Here is a 21,953-nt window from a genome sequence, read left to right on the forward strand (position 1 = left end):
CTAAACTATTATAATTTTAATAATATTTTAATATTTTACTTGAATCTCACGTAAAATATTAATGCTTTTTTTGGTTATAGCACAAAGGTTATTGGTTGCGTATGATTGTTACTAATAGACTGGCCCATGTTGCGTATAATATACATTAATAATTATTTCCAATACAAAACAATTTATAGGCAGTTTATTGAAGGGATTTATATAACCAAAAAAAGTCTTAAGTTTATAAGATTTAGAGGTTAAGTGTTTAAACCCCACTTATGAGATTATTTTTATTTACATTTATCAGTTTTTTTCAAACCCATATCACATTTACACCTTTTGTTGGTTTTCTGTTTTAATGATAAATGGGATATAGCCGAATAAAAAAATCTGTCAAAAAAATCAAGTGAACGGGTTACTTGAAGAGGATGTTTCACAATCTCATTAGATGAATTGGGCTTTTTAATGCTGTTCCTTAACATTGTATCTGTCTATCTGTCTGAGTGTATGAAAAGAAGACTAAAAGAAATAAAGTCCTCTAAAATGACAACAGCAGCAATTTAACTTCACCCAATGGCCAAGACCGAAAAACCCCAAACTGACAATTTCATTCAGTCTTGTAACCCACTAACACATGGATAACAGAAACATGAAAGAGAGAGAGAGAGAGAGAGAGAGAAGGCGTACAGAGAAAAAACCCATTGAGTAACGGAAATTTTAAAAATATTCCATGCCTTCGTTAAAATAGGGCCAATGGCACAAGTATAACAAACAAACAAAAAAAAAAAGACAACTTTGTCAAGTAGGCTATAATAATTGTTTGTCGTTGTCGCTCGCTATGATTGCAACTATTGTTGATGATGTGAAATGGATGGAGGAAATTGTTGCTGGTGACTATAACTGCCATTATGACTACTGTAGCTGTCACTGTCGCTGTTGCATAATTATTATTGGGGTCAAGGAGCCTGAGTTTCCGTTTTTACCCCAGCATTTGCAAACATTTCCCATAGTGGCAAATACTTGATAACATGCACGATTTAGTTTGGCTTGCGCAACTCCTACTTGTTGTGTGCACATCCTATATATAGCAATAACTTCATTTATATGCCAATGTTTTGCTTTAACTATGCAATGACCTTTTTTCTATCTCTCTCACGCATATAAACTACCAACATAGTGTTTTGTTTTGGATCATATTAAGAATATTAAATATTTTGTTCGTATTACTATATTTTTGTTTTTAATAAATTTTTTATTGCATACTATCTAATTATTCTTTCCTATTTTGGGGAAAACGCTATGCTCCCCAAAGTATGCTACAATATAAAATGAACATTTTAAATTATGTAAATATTCTTAGCACGTTTCTCATTTTCTCTTTGTGGCTGCGATTGGTATGGAATTTAAGTTTTAGATTGAAAGTTGCTACACCTACAGAGACTTTACAGGATTACAGGATATAAATGAAACAACAACTATAGCATATAAACAACAACAAATGAATAAAAAATAAATTAAATTTATTCAAAATTAAAATAAATAAAGTGTTGGTATATGACGCTATACAGGGCACGGTTGCCACAGTTGGTAGAGTTCTACCAAAAATGGTAGATTGTTTACTGTTTGGTATATTTCTTGATGTTTTGGTAGATTTTGCAAAATATTCCTATCCAAACTAAGAGGTACTTTATAAATTTTATACAGAAAAAAGATTTTGACAATTTTGGCAAAAAAGATTTTGACAATTATTGCTATAGAATAAAATTTTGACAAAATTTTCTATAGAAATAAAATTTTGACAAAATTTTCTATAGAGATAAAATTTAAAAAAAAAAAAAAATCTATAGAAATAAAATGTTGATAAAAATTTCTATAGAAATAAAATGTTTGTAGTTTGTAGTGTTTGGTAGTTTTTTGGTAAAATTTTATCCAATTTTGGTAGATTATGTTGTTTTTTGCTTGTGTGGCAACCACGGTTGACAAAGTTGGTATAAAAAATTTTCTATAGAAATAAACGATACCAAATATCCTATAAAATACAATTTTGATAAAATACTCTATATATATATAAAATGTTGACAAAATTTCCTATAGAAATAACATTTTGACAATTTTCTATACAATAAAAATTGGACGAAACTAAATTTAAGCAAACACTGTGAAGTAAGATTTTTCTATTTGGTAGATTGTGATACAATTTTCTTAAAAATTTGACAGAAAATATAGAAAATTTTGTTACCAAATTTTCTATAGAAAATTATGTCAATATATTCATGAGAAAATGTTGTCAAAATTTTATTCCTATAGAAAATTTTGTCAAAATGTTATTATACCCTCCACCATAGGATGGGGGTATATTAACTTTGTCATTCCGTTTGTAACACATCGAAATATTGCTCTAAGACCCCATAAAGTATATATATTCTGGGTCGTGGTGAAATTCTGAGTCGATCTGAGCATGTCCGTCCGTCCGTCCGTCTGTTGAAATCACGCTAACTTCCGAACGAAACAAGCTATCCACTTGAAACTTGGCACAAGTAGTTGTTATTGATGTGGGTCGGATGGTATTGCAAATGGGCCATATCGGTCCACTTTTACGTATAGTCCCCATATAAACGGACCCCAAATTTGGCTTGCGATCGCTCTAAGAGGAGCAAATTTCATCTGATCCGGCTGAAATTTGGTACATGGTGTTAGTATATGGTCTCTAACAACCATGCAAAAATTGGTCCATATCGGTCCATAATTACGTATAGCCCCCATATAATCCGATCCCCCGATTTGGCTTGCGGAGCCACTAAGAGAACCAAATTTCATCTGATCCGGCTGAAATTTGGTACATGGTGTTAGTATATGGTCTCTAACAACCATGCAAAAATTAGTCCACATCGGTCCATAATTATATATAGCCCCCATATAAACCGATCCCCCGATTTGGCTTGCGGAGCCACTACGAGAACCAAATTTTATCCGATCCGGCTGAAATTTGGTACATGGTGTTAGTATATGGTCTCTCACAACCATGCAAAAATTAGTCCACATCGGTCCATAATTATATATAGCCCCCATATAAACCGATTCCCAGATTTGTCCTCCGGAGCCTCTTGGAGGAGCAAAAAATTGAAATTTGGAACATGGTGTTAGAAGGTGGTCTCTAACAAACACGCAAGAATTGGTCCACATCGGTCCATAATTATATATAACTCCCATATAAACCGTTCCCCAGATTTAATCTCTTCTTGAGCCTCTTGGAGGAGCAAAATTCATCCGATCCGGTTGAAATTTGCAACGTAGTGTTAGTATAAGGCCGCTAATATCCATGCCAAAATTGGTCCCTATCGGTCTATAGTTATATATAGCCGATCCCCAATCACACAAAAATTGGTCCATATCGGTTCATATTCATGGTTGCCACTCGAGCCAAAAATAATCTACCACAATTTTATTTTTATGGAAAACATTGTCAAATTGTTATTTCTATAGAAAATTTTGTCAAAATTTTATAGAAATAATTTTGTAAAAATTTTATTTCTATAGAAAATTTTGTCAACATTTTATTTCTATAGAAAATTTTGTCAAAATTTTATTTCTATAGACAATTGTTTCCAAATTTTATTTCTATAGAAATATTTTTCCAAATTTTACTCCTATAGAAAATGTTGTCAAAATGTTATTTTGTCAAAATTTTATTTCTATATAAATTTTAAACTTAACTATATAGGTATTTAATCGGACTTTTTTAATATATACTACGTATGGACTACCTTGTAATTTAGAAGACGGTGTTAGGAAGTTTTAAGATACATTGCCATCGGCAAGTGTTACCGCAACCCAAGTAATTCGATTGTGGATGACAGTCTTCAGTAGAAGTTTCTGCGCAATCCATGGTGGAGGGTACATAAGCTTTGGCCTGGCCGAACTTACGGCCGTATATACTTGTTTCTATTGAAAATTTTGTCAAAATTTTATTTCTATAGAAAATTTGTCATAATTTTATTTCTATAGAAAATTTCGTCAGAATTTTACTTCTTTAGAAAATTTTGTCAAGATTTTATTTTTATAGAAAATTTGGTCAAAATTTTACTTCTATAGAAAATTTTGTCAAAATTTTATTTCTATTGAAAATGTTGTCAAAATTTTATTTCTATTGAAAATATTGTCAAAATTTTATTTCTATGGAAAGTGTTGTCGAAATTTCATTGCTGTAGAAAATTTTGTCAAAATGTTATTCCAATAGAAAATTTTGTTTCTATAGAAATTTTTGTCAAAATTTTTTTCCTATAGAAAATTTTGTTAAGATTTTATTCCTAGATAAAAATTTATCCAAATTTTAATCCTATAAAAATTTTTGTCAAAATTTTATTTCTATAAATTTTTTTCAATTTTTTTCTATAGAAAATTTTGTCAACATTGTTTTCTATAGAAAATTTTGTTAAAATTTTATTCCTTGAGAAAATTTTACCCAATAGAAAATTTTGTCAAAATTTTGTTCTATGGAAAATTTTGTCAAAATTTCATTGCTATAAAAAATGTTGTCAAAAATTTTTCCTATTGACAATTTTGTTAAAATTTTATTAAAAAAAATTATTTCCTATTGACAATTTTGTTAAAATTTTATTAAAAAAATTTATTTCTATAGAAGATTTTGCCAAAATTTTATTCTTACAGAAAAGTTTGTTAAGATTTTATTCCTATATAAAAATTTGTCCAAATTTGTCTAACTTTATTTCTATAGAAAAATTTGTCAAAATTTTATTTCTATAGAAAATTTTTTCAAAATTTTATTTCTATAGAAAATTTTGTCAGAATTTTATTTCAATAGAAAATTTTCTCAATTTTTTTCTATAGAAAATTTTGTAAACATTTTTTTTTATTCTGATTATTAATTTTGTTCGGCTTGAGGTCATAGAAACAATCGATTATTGATTTGTTTTAATATTTATTTCCAATATTTCGGTTAGTGCCACTAACCATCTTCTGGGATTTTGTATCTACATAAATTACAAAAATTAAATTACTTTTAATGTTCACAAATCACAATATTATTTTAGATATAATATATTGAAAATAACTAACGTGAGTTCGTGTGATGCTGTTCGTTCTGCAAGCCACCGTACACTAAGCTTCGTTTGTGTCGATGCTTGTTTATGATGTGTCGATACATTCTCGCGCATTCTTCCGTGTCTTTTTTGAAATTCATTCTCTTGTCAGGAGAGAGATCTATTATATTAAGCATCTCAAGAGTGTATCTACGCCTATGATTATTCTCTTGAGCAAGTATCTCGACGTCTGTGAAGTTGGGCTTGTGTCCTGTTGTTGCACAGTGAGCTGCAAGTGCTGTTTTTTGCTCTACTGATTTGTCTACAGCTTTAAGGTCTGATTTATGCGACGAAAGTCTTGTCTTAAGTTTGGTCATTGTAGTGCCAACATATGCCATTGGGCATATGTTGGACTTGTCTCCATTACATTTAATTTTGTACACTATGTTACTCCTGTCCTCATTCTTTATTTTTGACTTTGTGTTGCTGAATAATTCCTTTACTGTTCTCGATGTGCGTGAAGCAATTTGAATCTTGTCCTTGTTATATACGTCCGATTTGAAAAAACGCTCTGAGAATCCTTCAACGTAAGTCATGGGTTTGTATGACTTATCCTTATAATGGTCCGGCTCTTCAATAGTCTTAGTTTTAATGTTTTCGTCAAGTGTTTTATTTTTAACGCGATTTATTAGTCTGCTTATTATTCTATTTGGAAAATCGTTTGTGGTCAATATTTGTCTTATCTTTATTTCAGCAAATTTTTTACAGCAAATTTTGTCAACATTCTATTCACAGAAAAAATTTTTCAAAATTTTATACTATAGAAAATGTTGTTAAAATTTTATTCCTGCAGAAAATTTGTCAAAATTTTAATCCTATAGAAAATTTTTCAAAATTTTATTCCTATAGAAAATGTTGTCAAAATTTTATTTCAATAGAAAATTTTGTCACAACTTTATTTCTATAAAAAATTTTGTCAAAATTTTATTCCCAGAGAACATTTTATCAAAATTTTATTCCTATAGAAATTTTATTTTTATAGAAAATGTTGTCAACACTTTATTGCTATAAAAATTTTTGTCAAAATTTTATTTCTATAGGAAATTTTTCAAAATTTAATTCCTATAGAAAATGTTGTCAAAATTTTATTTCAATAGAAAATTTTTCAAAATTTTATATCTATAGAAAATTTTGTCAAATGTTGACATTCCCAGAGAAAATTTTATCAAAATTTTAAATATTCCTATAGAAATTTTATTTCTATAGAAAATGTTGTCAAAACTATATTTCTATAGAAAATTTTATCAAAAGTTTATTTCATAATATTTGTTGTTTTGATCTCAGCTTTAAAACCATTGCGTTGACTAAACTACAAGAGTAGCTTAACCAAGAGAGGAAAAGAATGTGGCAAAGGAAATGAGAGATGTTTGTACAAAGATTTGTTTAGGCAGAGGCCAACTATCATAAAACTGTTTTCGGAAGGTTCCTGTGTGGTTCACTTTGGGTTTAGTGAACTACCAGAATTTATTCTGATAATTGGTTGATGGTAGAATTCCTAACAGTATCAACCGTGGCAGAACGGCGAACAGCATTTGCGAAAGCGGCTCCGATGTGGTATTCATACTCGATGGGAAGAGGAATAGGGTTTTAGCTGGTATCGTCGGTCGATTGTGATAGAATCCGTCACACGTGTAGACATACAGTCAGGTGCATAAAGTATTTTCCTGCCCTTACCTGAAAAAACATTAAATTTAAATTCATTAAAAATTATTCTATACTCTAAAAAATACTAATAAATTATTTTATAAATCGCATTTTAAGCAGCACAGTATTTGTTATTCGCGGATAGAAATTTGTTCTATGAATTCGACAATATGTTTGCCGTTGGTTCTTTCATTAAATTTATGATAATAAAAAAAACAACAGCAATCAGGGTGTAAACGTGTCTGCCTATAGCTAAAAGATTCCAATGATGACAATACTAAAAAATGTCATAAAATGCCATGATTTACTTTTATTAGTAAATTTATTTAAATATATCTTATTTTTATACTCTATGGTATCTTAATGAATGTGGTTTTTGCTAAAAGTATGTTCGGAAATGAGTGTGGCAAATGATTCAGTATCCATTGTGAATCAGATAAACGGCAAAAGGTAAATCCCTCTGTCTGTCGGTTTTCAGTAACAAATTTTCCTAATTTTTTTTTTTGGAAATTTTCCATGACTAAACCTAAGGAAATATCGGGGATTACTTCGTTGTTTCCTGTTAAGATTGTGTTCGTATCCGCATGATGGACTTTTGTAATTGCCCTGCCATAAGAAATTCATATCAAATAATCCCCCTTTTTTCTTTTATTTATCTTTCCAGAGTCTATTTGAATTGGAGTTGGCTGGTTGTAATGAGGTCACAGAGGCTGGCCTCTGGGCTTGCCTTACACCGCGTATTGTTTCATTATCGTTGGCCGATTGTATAAATATTGCCGATGAGGCTGTAGGAGCTGTGGCCCAGCTTTTGCCATCTTTATATGAATTTTCACTGCAGGTAAGTTGAATATTGTAAACAAGAAAGACAAGCAACTATGTTAGGAAAAAAGCTAAGTTTGAGAGTGGTACAAAAATTCGAGGTTGGCACTATAAGTACATAGCCTATGAAACAAGAAAAAATATTAATGGCGGTGATGGGTAACTCAGTATATTTGGAAACAAAACTAAGCTGCCCATGGTCAAATCAAAAAGATATGGTAGGCAAATATGTTGAAGCCGCAGTTTGTAGCTTAATTCGTTCAATTTGAGCGTTGCGGAGGGTGCTAGACGATTCATTATCATCAGTGTTATCGTTGTACCCCGTTAGTGGTAAATTTCACACTTTTTCCAAGAGTTAACACTTTTTGTGGCACTTTTTTATTGCACTACTAAATGCATTTATATCAAGATGTGCCATTTTTTAATTAATAATTAACAATGAATACGAATGCCACTTTTCAGACACGAAAAAAGTCTGCTGCCTTTTTATACCCTAAACCACATAGTGGTCAGAGTATAATAAGTTTGATCGACCAAAGAATGTGCCACCCAGAAATATTGATTTTAGACCCCATAAAATAGATACCGATCGACTCAGAATCACCTCCTGAGTCGATCTAGCGCTTGGTGTCCGTCCGTCCGTCCGTCTGTCCATGTATTTGTTGTTCACAGGATTCCGGTCGCAATTATTAACCGATTTTGATGAAATTTGGTACAGGGAGTTTTTTGGGCACAAGGACGAACGCTATTGTATTTGGAAGAAATCGGATTAGATTTAGATATATCTCCCATATATATGTATCGCCCGATTTCGACAAATGGGGTCACGTTGCGCGTTTTTTCAAACGGATCGTCACCAAATTTGGCAAAAGATAATCGTTTCTATCGCCCTTCAAGTCTGCAAAATTTCATCCAAATCGGTTCAGATTTAGATATAGCTCTCATATATATGTATCGCCCGATTTTCCCATATTTGGCCACAAAGCCTTTATTTATCAACCGATCTTACTCAAAGTTGGCTAAATATAATCTTCTATAGCACTAACTATATGTGCAAAAAATCATCGAAATCGGTTCAGATTTAGCTATAGCTCCCATATATATGTACCGCCCGATTTTTCTAAATTTAGCATTAAAACCCTTATTTATGAACCGATCTTACCCAAATTTGGCTAAATGTAGTCTTCTATAGCACTAACTATATGTGCAAAAAATCGTCGAAATCGGTTCAGATTTAGATATAGCTCCCATATATATGTATAGCCCGATTTTCCCAAATTTGGCCATAGAACTCTTATTTATTAACCGATCTTACTAAAAGTTGGCTAGATCCAGTCCTCTATAGTACTAACTATATGTGCAAAATTTCATCGAAATCGGTTCAGATGTAGATATAGCTCCCACATATGTATCACCCGATTTTGAAAAATTCGCCCCTAATAACCTTATGTTTGACCATACAGGCCTCATTTCTTAACTGATCTTACTCAAATCTTGCACAAGGTAACCTTTTGTGGTATTAATCAAACCCGCAAAATATTATGCAAATCGGTTCAGATTTAGATATAGCTTCCATATATATGCATCGCTCGATTTTCCCAAATTTGGCCATAGTACTCTTATTTATTAACCAATGTTACTTAAATTTCAAATTTTGATGTACTAGCCGATCGTACTTATACGTACTTGTAGCTCGTACATAAAAATATTGCTCGATTTTTACAAATTTGTATTTATTACCCACACTAATTTAACGATTTTCTCTTTTTTAATAATGGGCTCAATATTAGTGGCATACTAACTCCGTAGGCGCAATATCAACACAGCCAGTGTTGCTAGAAGTAGGGGAAATTCCCTATATGTAGAGTTTTTCTAATATTTTGCGTCTTGTAGGGACGTAGGGCCACAATGTAGGACATTTTCACTCAACACAATTTGTAATAATTTTTACATTTTGGTGGCTCTAGAGGAGGAAATTAGAAGCCGGCAAGGCTTGATCTTTAACAGTGTGTGGTAAACTTTATTCCTGTAGAGAATTTTGTCAACATTTTATTTCTATAGAAAATTTTGTCAAAATTGTATTTCTATAGAAATTTTTTTCAAAATATTATTTCTATAAAAATTTTTCTCAAAATGTTGCATATTCATGTTTAAAGATAATAAAGTACTTAAAACCATTTTTGTTTTGTAAAATTTTTTAAATTTAACGAAAAATATAGTAGGGAAAATTGTTTGGGAATGTATGGGAAAGTAGGGAACTTTTTTTGTCCTTGTAGGGTAAACCGAACATTTTCCGTGGCAACATTGACTATGAGCCATAGTCAGATTGACACAAAGCACCCCTTAATTTTCTTAAATATGCAACTGCGGTTTATCTCCCAGACCTATATGTTACCCCACAAATGCTTATGATTACTAATTCTGTAATGGTGGTTTAGGGTATGATATAGTCGGCCCCGCCCGACTTTCTACTTTAAGTAAAATTTAGAGTAAAATTTAATGGTGATCAAAAGAATTCATCTTTTTGGTGGAGGGCAAGAAAATGTAACAATTTCGTCTATTTAGCCACTGCAGTATTCCCATTTTACCCATTTGTCAATTTTTGGCGGCTTAACAATTTTATGCCATGCTTTTCTAATGTGCCTCCAAATGATATACGTTCCACATTTTTGAGCCATTTTTGGAACCGTTTGAGTTTTTTTTTTTTAAATTCTTGTATAACGTAAAAAATCAGTATTTTTTAAACTACAATACATGTAGGTTAAGCTTAAGTGGCAGTCTAAGTGAGCCTGCAATAAGCTCACTTACACGATTCAAATCATTGTGCCTGAAAATATGCAATTATTGAAGAGTATGTCAATTTTTGTTCACATTTTTTAAATTAATTGGACATTTCTTCTTATGAATTACTATGCAAATACGAATAATGATTTTAATGAATGCTATAGAAACAAATTTTTGACAAAATTTTCTATAGAAATAAAATTTTGACAAAATTTTCTATAGAAATTAAATTTCCTATGGAAATAAAATTTTAACAAAATTTCTATAGAAATAAAATTTTGACAACATTTTCTACAGAAATAAATTTTTGACAAAAGTTTTCCACAGAAATAAAATTTTTAACAATATTTTCTATAGAAATAAAATTTTGACAAAATTTTTTATAGAAATAAAATTTTTACAAAATTTTCTAAAGAAATAAAATTTTCACAAAATTTTGTGGAGATATAAATTTTTGACAATATTTCCTATAGAAATAAAATTTTGATAAAATTGTCTATAGAATAAAAAATTTTGACAAAATTTTTTATAGAAATAAAATTTTTACAAAATTGATTATAGAAATAAAATTTTGTCAAAACTTTGTATAGAAATAAAATTGCCAAAATATTCAATAGAAATAAAATTTTGACAAAATTTTCTGTAGATATAAATTTTTGATAAAATTTTCTACAGAAACAAAATTTTGACAACATTTTTTATAGAAATAAAATTTTTACAAAATTTTCTAAAGAAATAAAATTTTCACAAAATTTTGTGTAGATATAAATTTTTGACAATATTTTCTATAGAAATAAAATTTTGATAAAATTTTCTATAGAATAAAAAATTTTGACAAAATTTTTTATAGAAATAAAATTTTGACAAAAATTTTTATTGAAATAAAAAATTTGACAAAACTTTTTATAGAAATAAAATTGACAAAATATTCAATAGAAATAAAATTTTGACAAATTAACAAATTCCTTAAAGACATGAAAGATAAGTGGCACACTCATTTAAAAAATGGCACAATTATGAAAAAGAAAATGAATAATCAATTGCACTTAATCGTTTTATACCCACCATCACGTAGGAGCCACCGTTTGCAATGGTTAGCATGCCCGCGTTGGATTCACAGGGTCCTGGGCCAAACCCAGTTTCGACCAAACACCAAAAAGCTTTTCATCGGTGGATTATCTCCTATCAGTACTGCTGGTGACATTTCTGGCACAACAAAAAAAGTGGAGCAAAAATTTATTTAAATATAATCATGTGTTTTTCCTGGGATTAGAACTTCTACATTGAAAATAATGTGACCCAAGCACCGTAATAAACTTTATTTACGTGGATGGTCTGATGAGTACTTAGAAGTACAATACTCTCGTATAAGGTTAAAATTCCAAATAAATTCGTGTTTTTGTTTTTACTTTATCGGTGTTTTTTCCCTGGTAACATTGTAAATTTAGTAGCTTAAGTATTTATAGCACCACTCAAGTACTTATTTTACTATGGTGGAGACTATAGACGACTGCTTTCAAAAGTTATCATTAAAATTTTTCTAATTAAATTTTTCTATTTTCTTTCTTTCCATCTTCTATGTAATATGCATAGGCTTATCATGTCACCGATGCTGCTTTGGGCTATTTTTCACCGAAACAAAGTCATAGTTTAAGTATATTACGCTTACAATCCTGCTGGGAATTAACCAATCATGGCATTGTTAATATCGGTAAGTAACATTCCACGAAAATGGATATTCGGGAGAAAACAAACAAGAAATATAGCATACCTTAGGGATGATGCAAAAAGAATTTTTAAAAGAAAATCCTTTTGAGAATCTCTACTTACCATCAATGTCCTTGGCATTATGGCCAAAGTAATAGAACGAAAAAGAAATAAATTGCTCAAATTGTCATTAAATGCTACCTGCATAAAAGTAAATACAGCTATTGGCATTCTCTAAAACACCAAAAATGTAATAAAATTGCATAAACCTGTGTTCAAATATATGAAGGCAGTTCTAAGGAGTAGTAATAAATGCATGCATAAAATGTCCTCCGCATTCCCATATGGAACACAAGCACAAAAGGGAGAAAAACATGCAATGGCAACACCATGGTTGCTCAGGCAAACCCAAACAGCAAATTCGTGTAGTAAATAACCTTGTGCAAAGAAATTTAATTGCTGTTTTCCTGGTTAAGCGATAATCTAAAAACCTCAAACGACCAAAATGGCCTTCACATTGTCAGACAGTGGGATAAAACTGGAAAAATTGTGCAATATTTGAGAGAATAAAAATGCGATATAGTCTCAACGTAGACAGTGAGAGACTGATACATTTTTTCCGGATACAATTACGAAATTAATTTATTCAATTAAATTTTTAATTGTTTCAATCATGAAGATGATAGTTCCAATCACAGAAGTAATAAAGCATAAAAATATACTTGATTAAAAATGTAATTGATTTTTTTTTTTCAATTTTCCATTTAAGTATCCACCAAAAGCTCTCATTACCAAATAATCTTGGAGTTAACTTAGTTCAAAATTGGTAAGCCATTAATATTAAATGGATATGGTGTTTAATTTTGTAAGTTCATGTCTAATAGCGAAAGTACTTATCTACAGCATATTACCAAGATCTCAATTGTACACAGAAAAAATCTTACCAAAATTGAATCTGAAATCGTAATCACTCTAACAATTATGATTCATACAATTACTTTTAAATGAAATTAAATTAAAGTTTCCAAATTACTATTTTAATTAAAGAACAAACAATATACTCAACGATTGTTACTGTTTGGTAGATTGATAGAATTCTTGATGTTTTGGTAGATTTTGCAAAATATTCACCTCCAACTAAGAGATACCTCAATTCTATTGAAAAAAATTTGAAATAATTTTCTAAAAATATATAGTCAGGCTTGCGAGATGGGTATCTGGCATTTTCTTTTCAGTAACTTAATGATGTCAATTCCCTTAATCTTCCTGTCCAATAAGCTCGAATAAATATTGTACTAATTTCTAGTTTAAATGATTTGGACATTGAACCAGCCTGCATTGATATCAGGCTAACATAAAAATATATAAAATTTTAAGAAAAATATCTATTGAAATAAAATGTTTAATAGAAATTAAATTTTGACAAATTCTCCATAAATTCAAAATATGTAATTTTTTAAATTTGGTAGATAATCGGTAAAATTTTCTTCAAATTTTGGTAGATTATTTTTGGTACGAGTTGCAACCGTGATTGAGATCCGGGCATTTTGTTGGCCATTGTGTGGTACAATTGAAGCGATGAACCTTTTTAAGACATTCTTGGTAGACGTGTGCTGAATCCGATAGTGCTGAATCCTATTGGAATGTCCATTATTTGCGGCCGAAATGTTTCTTTATCCAAGTCTTCATTACTGCCCTTAGTACATTTTCCCGATAATTTTAGCATTTATTTGGCCTCACGGGCGATGAATGGGAATATATAATCGGAGAAAACCAAATTATAAGCGAAGCAATTCCTTGGCTCTTTACAGTGTAACTATTTTTGTACTTCGGTGTGCTCTTCGACTTTTTGCAACTTCAATGGCTTTAAAGGCTGATACGGTCAAAATGTGGTCAATATAAACTTGACGTATTTCTTTCAATTTTGCATTTAAAAAACCTGAACACCCCTCATTTTAAAGGTGTGTGTGTGTGTAGAATGTTGCTCCTATTTTGATTTTAGAATTCACTCTTCGTTGTCAAAATACCGTCCAAGCAAGAAGAGCAGCGTATCAAAATTTTGCTCGCGCATCGCGAAAATCCGAGCTACTCGCAAAGCTGGCAAAATCGCTTGCCAAATCAACCGTTACAAATGTAACTAAAGTGTTTGGGGAACGTTTGTCGACAGCCAGGAAGTCTGGATCGGGGAGAAATCGAAAACCGGAAGCCGCTGAGACGACAAAGAGAGTTGCCGGTAGTTTCAAGCGAAACCCTAATCTCTCTCTCCGAGATGCCGCAAATAAGCTGGATGTATCGTCTACAACCGTGCATCGAGCCAAAAAACGAGCCGGACTATCGACTTACAAGAAGGTAGTGACTCCAAATCGCGATGATAAACAAAATACCACGGCCAAAGCGCGATCCCCGACGATGCTGACGAAGTTTGACTGCGTGGTAATGGACGACGAAACCTACGTCAAAGCCGACTACAAGCAGCTTCCGGGACAGGAGTTTTATACGGCAAAAGGAAGGGGAAAGGTAGCAGATATTTTCAAGCACGTAAAACTGTCAAAGTTCGCAAAGAAATATCTGGTTTGGCAAGCCATCTGTACCTGTTGCTTGAAAAGCAGCATTTTCATAGCTTCCGGGACTGTCAACCAAGAAATTTACGTGAAAGAGTGTTTGAATAAATGTCTGCTGCCTTTCCTGAAGAAACACGGTTGTTCCGTACTGTTTTGGCCGGATTTGGCATCTTGCCATTACGGTAAAAAGGCCATGGAGTGGTACGCCGCCAACAACGTGCAGGTGGTTCCCAAGGACAAGAACCCTCCCAACACGCCAGAGCTCCGCCCAATTGAGAAATACTGGGCTATTGTCAAGCGGAACCTAAAGAAGACCAAAAAACTGCTAAGGACGAGCAGCAGTTCAAGGCAAACTGGCTTTCTGCGGCGAAGAAGGTGGACAAGGTGGCTGTACAAAATCTGATGGCAGGTGTCAAGCGTGAGGCCCGGCAATTCGGATTTGGAAAAGCGAAAGCCTAACTGAATATTTTTCCTGAATTTTATACTAATTGAACTTGAAAAGGAAATTTAATTTGATTTTTTAAATAAACGATTTCACCGATTTACACGCGTTTTCCCTTGACCAAATTTTGACCGTATCACCCTTTAGTCCAAACTCAATATGCGCTGCATCCATTCTCGCGATATCTTCAGCTCACGAACAAGTTTTCTACCACTGAGGCGTAGATTTCCATCAAATTAGACGATTTCATCATTTTATGGTATTTCTATAGAATATTTTGTCAACATTTTATTTCTATAGAAAATTTTGTCAACATTTTATTCCTATAGAAAATTCTGTCAAAATTTTATTTCTAAAGAAAATTTTATCACAATTTTATTTCTATAGAAAATATTGTTAAAATTTTATTTTTATAGAAAACTTGTCAAAATTTTCTTTCTATAGAAAATTTTCTCAAAATTTCATTTCTAGCGAAAATTTTGTCAACATTTTATTTCTATAGAAGAATTTGTTAAAATTTTATTTTTATTGAAAATTATGTCAAAATTTTAGTTCTATAAAATGTTTTGTCAAAATTTTAGTTTCATAGAAAATTTCGGAAGTACCTTGTAGTTGAAGAGGAATATTTTGCAGTGGTACAAGAAACAAAAGATTTATTCTCATTTATATGCTGGAGGGTTCTAGTGATAGCCACTTGTGGTTTTCCATCAAAATATAAAGCTTTTACACTATCACACTTGAATTCCATAACGAATAAATTTATTTCTGAATGCAAAAGGTCACAATTCCTTTGTAAGCTTGTAAATAATAAAACAAACTGTTACAGCTGTCAGACGAGCAGTTTAGAAATGATATCAACCTGAAATTAGTCGCAATATCAGCCACCCTATATATTATCCCTTAGTTATGGTAGAAAGATTAATTTAGGGGGGCTTATTCTCGTTTCCATCTGACCTAAGTTCTTTTTTACTGTCAAACCAGCCATGAAAAATCTTCAAATAAGTTTCACAAGTTCTACAAATTAAAATTTACTTAAAAAGAATACGAATAGTTATTTTTTAATTTGCATACTAGCATTGACCCAATTCCATACTAAAAAACTTGGGCTGTTATCTATTCTTTGTATCTTGTAATGCCTCACAAGTTAAGATAACTTTTTCTAATTGCAATAGTTCATAACGCCATTCATAATCACACACGTGTAAATTCCTCTCGAGAACAAAATGTACGTAATTGGTAAAAACAAAGATTAAAACTAGTATAGTTTTTCTTCAAGTATATGTGTGAGGTTAAATTTGTGTGTTCCATTAATAAGCCTCTTTATACTTTCTTTTTTCCTTCAATGTTCCAGATGTCTATATTTATTATGCTTATAATAATGGCGATGATGATGATGACGATTTTCCGTTTCCCCATCATTATCGCTATGGTTACGCATATCATCATTACCCTATAATTGGGTGTCATCAACGTAGTGGTGATGTAAATACGGCTATGTATTCATATGAATGTATGAAGTTGAGACTTTTTGATTATTGTTGTTGCTGTTTATTGAACCATGGTGATAATATGGTTGACTGCAATCACGGTTTCTACCAAAAACGGTAGATTTTTTATTGTTTGGTAGATTATTAGAATGCAACTAAGAGGTACTTAAATTTTCTATAGAAATAAAATTTTGCTAAAATTTTCTTAGAAATAAAATTTTGAGAAAATTTTCTATCGAAATATAATTTTGCAAAATTTTCTATTGAAATAAAATTTTGTACAAAGATTTCTATAAAAATAAAATTTTGCAAAATTCTTTATAGAAATAAAATTCAGCAAAATTCTTTATAGAAATAAAATTCAGCAAAAATTTCCCATAGAAATAAAATTTTCTTTAGAAATAAAATTTTTGAAAAATTTTCTATAGAAATAAAATTTGAACAAAATTTTTTTAGAAATAAAATTTGAACAAAATTTTTTTAGAAATAAAATTTTGAGAAAATTTTCTATAGAAATAAAATTTTGTACAAAGTTTTCTATAGAAATAAAATACAGCAAAAATTTTCTATAGAAATAAAATTTTGCTAAAATATTCTTTAGAAATAAAATTTAAATAAAATTTTCTATAGAAATAAAGTTGTGCAAAATTTTCTACAGAAATAAAATTCAGCTAAAATTTTCCATAGAAATAAAATTTTGCTAAAATATACTTTAGAAATAAAATTTTGAGAAAATTTTCGATAGAAATGAATTTTGAACAAAATTTTCTATAGAAATAAAATTTTTACAAAATTTTCTGTAGAAATAAAATTCAGCAAAAATTTTCCATAGAAATAAAATTTTGCTAAAATATACTTTAGAAATAAAATTTTGAGAAAATTTCCTATAGAAATAAAATTTTGCAGACATTTTCTAGGGAAATATAATTTTGCAGACATTTTCTATAGAAATAGAATTTTGCAAAATTCTCTATAGAAATAAAATTCAGCAAAAATTTTCCATAGAAATAAAATTTGTTTTGTTATTGTTGGTTTTATTTTTTTTCTTTAATCATTGTTGTTGTTTGTGATTTCAGCTTAAAACCATGCATAGACTAAACTACAAGTGTAGCTTAACCAACAGAGGAAAAGTATGCTTGTCAAATTTATTTGGGCAAAGCCCTATAGACTGCAAGATGGTTGGATGTACAGCTGTTTCGGAATTACCACATTCCTCATCAGCATCCTCTACTTGCAGCAAAACTATCAACCAATTATCAGAATAAATTCGGGTAATTCACTCAAACCAAAGTGAACTACACTTGAACCTTCCGAAAAAAGGTTTGATAGTCGGCTACTACCTAAACAAATTTGCAAGCATATCTCTTTTCCTTTGCCAAACTCAAATCATCGATTTGAATGTAGTTGGCTGGGTTTGTTTTTGAGCGTGCTTCCTCTATCTTCATTCGTTTTGTTTTGTTATTGTTGGTTTTATTGTTTTTCTTTAATCATTGTCTATAGGGCTTTGCCCAAATAAATTTGACAAGCATACTTTTCTTCTGTTGGTTAAGCTACACTTGTAGTTTAGTCAATGCATGGTTTTAAGCTGAAATAAAAACAAGTATATACGGCCGTAAGTTCGGCCAGGCCGAATTTTATGTACCCTCCACCATGGATTGCGTAGGAACTTCTACTAAAGGCTGTCATCCACAATCGAATTACTTGGGTTGCGATAACACTTGCCGATGGCAAGGTATCGTAAAACTTTTTAACACTGTCTTCTAAATTGTAAGTTAGTCCGTAAGGGGTATATATTAAACAAAAAAAAGGCCGATTAAATACGTATATAATTCAGTTTGACAAAATTTTCTATAGAAATAAAATTTTGACAAAACTTTCTATAGAAATAAAACCTTGACAAAATTTTCTATAGAAATAAAATGTTGACAAAATTTTCTATAGCAATAAAATTTTGACAACATTTTCTATAGAAATAAAATGTTGACAAAGTTTTCTATAGAAATAAAATGTTGACAAAATGTTCTATAGAAATAAAACGTTGACAAAATTGTCTATAGAAATAAAATGTTGAAAAAATTTTCTACAGAAATAAATTTTTTACAAAATTTTCTATAGAAATAAAATTTTGACAAAATTTTCTATAGAAATAAAATTTGACAATTTTTACATGGCTGTTAGAGGCCATATACTAACGAAATGTACCAAATTTCAACCGCATCGGATGACTTTTGCTCCTCCAAGAGGCTCCGGAGGTCAAATCTGGGGATCGGTTTATATGGGAGCTATATATAATTATGGACCGATATGGACCAATTTTTGCATGGTTGTTAGAGACCATATACTAACACCACGTACTAAATGTCAATTGGATCGGATGAATTTTGCTCATCCAACAGGCTCCAGAGTTCAAATCTGGGGATCGGTTTATATGGGAGCTATATATAATTATGAACCGATATGGACCAATTTTTGCATGCTTGTTAGAGACCGTATACTAACATCAGGTACCCAATTTCAAACGGAACGGATGAATTTTGCACCTCCAAGAGGCTCCGGAGGTCAAATCTGGGGATCGGTTTATATGGGAGCTATATATAATTATGGACCGATATGGACCAGTTTTTGCATGGTTGTTAGAGACCATATACTAACACCACGTACCAAATTTCAATCGGGTAGGATGAAGTTTGCTCCTCCAAGAGGCTCCGGAGGTCAAATCTGGGGATCGGTTTATATGGGAGCTATATATATTTATGGACCGATATGGACCAATTTTTGCATGGTTGTTAGAGACCGTATACAAACATCAGGTACCAAATTTCAACCGGATCGGATGAATTTTGCCCCTCCAAGAGGCTCCGGAGGTCAAATCTGGGGATCGGTTTATATGGGGGCTATATATAATTATGGACCGATATGGACCAATTTTTGCATGGTTGTTAGAGACCGTATACTTAGACCACGTACCAAATTTCAACCGGATCGGATGAATTTTGCTGCTCCGGAAAGCTCCGCAAGCCAAATTTGGGGATCGGTTTATATGGGGGCTATACGTAAACGTGGGCCGATATGGCCCATTTTCAATACCATCCGACCTACATCAATAGCAACTACTTGTGCCAAGTTTCAAGTCGATAGCTAGTTTCGTTCGGAAGTTAGCGTGATTTCCACAGACGGACGGACAGCCGGACAGACGGACGGACATGCTTAGATCGACTCAGAATTTCACCACGACCCAGAATATATATATATATACTTTATGGGGTCTTAGAGCAATATTTCGATGTGTTACAAACGGAATGACAAAGTTAATATACCCCCATCCTATGGTGGAGGGTATAAAAAACAATGATTAAAGAAATTTTGAGAAAATTTTCTATAGAAATAAAATTCAGCAAAAATTTTCCATATAAATAAAATTTTTAAAAAATATTCTTTAGAAATAAAATTTAAATAAAATTGTCTATAGAAGTAAAGTTTTACAAAATTTTCTACAGAAATAAAATTCAGCAAACATTTTCCATAGAAAAAAAATTTTGCAAAATTTTCTTTAGAAGTAAAATTTTGAGAAAATGTCCTATTGAAATAAAATTTAGAGAAAATTTTCTATAGAAATAACATTTTGCAAAATTTTCTATGCAAATAATTTTTTTACAAAATTTTCTATAGATATAAAATTTTGCTTAAATATAAATTAGAAATAAAATTTTGAGAAAATTTTCGATAGAAATGAAATTTGAACAAAATTTTGTATAAAAATAAAGTTTTGCAACAATCTTCTATAGAAATAACGTTTTAAAAACATTTTCTAAAAAATAAAATTTTAGAAAAAATAGAAAATTTTGCAAGAATTTTCTTAGAAATAAAATTTTGCAAAAAAATTCTTAGAAATAAAATTTTGACAAAATTTTCTGTAGAAATAAAATTTTGCAAACATTTTCTAGAGAAATAAAGTTTTGCAAACATTTTTTGTAGAAATACAATTTTTAAAAATTTCCTACGGAAATAAAATTCAGCAAAAATTTTTTATAGAAATAAAATTTTGCAAAATTTTCTATGGAAATAAAGTTTGACAAAATTTCCTATAGAAATAAAATATTACAAAAATTTTCTTTAGGAATAAAATTTAGCGAAAATGTTCCATAGACCAACCAGATTGTCTGTCGATAGGCGAAAATTTGTCGACGTGCATTTTGTAGAGAAAGTCTGAATTTTCGTTGGAAATAATATACAGAAAAAACACAAACTATTAAATGGAGAAAAATTAACTACTTCGTGCGAAAAATTGAATTAAATAGTATTCTAGTTTTTGAGATTCCCAGCAAAAAAAAAGTTATGAATTTGTACTTTTTGGATCCGGAAGTGGGCTCGGAAGCAATGAATTTCACATGGATTTGTCATAGGATGGAAATCATGTTTTTAAGCATTCTCTGCATTGATTTCGCATTGATTCTTCAGATGTGATAATATTTTAGTATTTCGGATTGCGTTAAAAAAAAGGAAAAAAACAAGGAACCATTAAAACAAAATACTTTTTTTTCTTAATTTTTCGACTTTTATCTCTACTTAAAGACGTTTTAAATAATATTAGCAAATATGTTCTTGCAAATTCCATTCCATTGTAATTTTAATAAACTAAATAATTTATTAAATAACAGTTTTCAACATTTGTTTGGAAATTTCCATTATTTTATTTGTTCCTACAGTGAAAATTTAATTTTATTGCGAAAACTGTATAAAACAAACGTTTTCTTATATATCATCTGAAAAGAAATTCTAGTGTAGTGAAAATTACGTACATCTCTGGAAGAGCACTTTGGATGTTCATTAAAAGTGGTGACTTAGGAATAACTTCCAATTCCTGGATCTCCATAATACGTTGATAAAGTAACGAAATTTTACTGACATATTTTTGATTTTTTACGACCACTTACGAAATTCGTCTTTTTCAAAAATTAAGTAAAAGTAAAGAAAATATGATTATATAAATCATATTAACCACACTATAGTTTACTCTTACTTTTTTTTGAGAATTGTTTGGCACAACTTCTTCAGAATTTAACTTAATTGCATAGTCCATGAAATTTATACCCATGATTATGTTAGTTCATACAATTTTTAAGATATACCATATACCATTGGAAAAGAATTTCATTGAGCTGGGAGAAAATTTCTGAAAAAAGGAAATTTAATTAAGGCAAAATATATTATTTGTATATTGGATAAATTTAAAACATAATAATTTCCATGAACTAAAATATAGTTACATTGGCTTTAGTGGGGATTTCGGTTTTTTCCAAAATTTTCTTCCGCAGGAAAATATCTTTTATTTGGGTGTAAAAGTTATAGCATCATATGACTTCTGGTGGTTTTTAAATATACATTTAAAATTAAAAATTTTTTCAATGAATTTTTTTTTAAATAAATC

General features: G+C 30.6%; 1 protein-coding gene across 3 annotated transcripts in view; it reads left to right on the plus strand.

Moving 5' to 3' along the window:
• Positions 1-21,953, plus strand: part of LOC142237098 (uncharacterized) — a 202,949-nt gene that overhangs the window by 84,408 nt on the left and 96,588 nt on the right. For all 3 annotated transcript variants that reach the window (XM_075308443.1, XM_075308444.1, XM_075308445.1), the window contains exons 3-4: positions 7,390-7,563; positions 11,922-12,039. In XM_075308443.1, coding sequence (XP_075164558.1) covers positions 7,390-7,563; positions 11,922-12,039 — 292 coding nt within the window. The remainder of the gene's footprint in view (positions 1-7,389; positions 7,564-11,921; positions 12,040-21,953) is intronic.

Source organism: Haematobia irritans, chromosome 4 (assembly GCF_050003625.1).
Source record: "Haematobia irritans isolate KBUSLIRL chromosome 4, ASM5000362v1, whole genome shotgun sequence".
NCBI classification, from domain to species: domain Eukaryota; kingdom Metazoa; phylum Arthropoda; class Insecta; order Diptera; family Muscidae; genus Haematobia; species Haematobia irritans.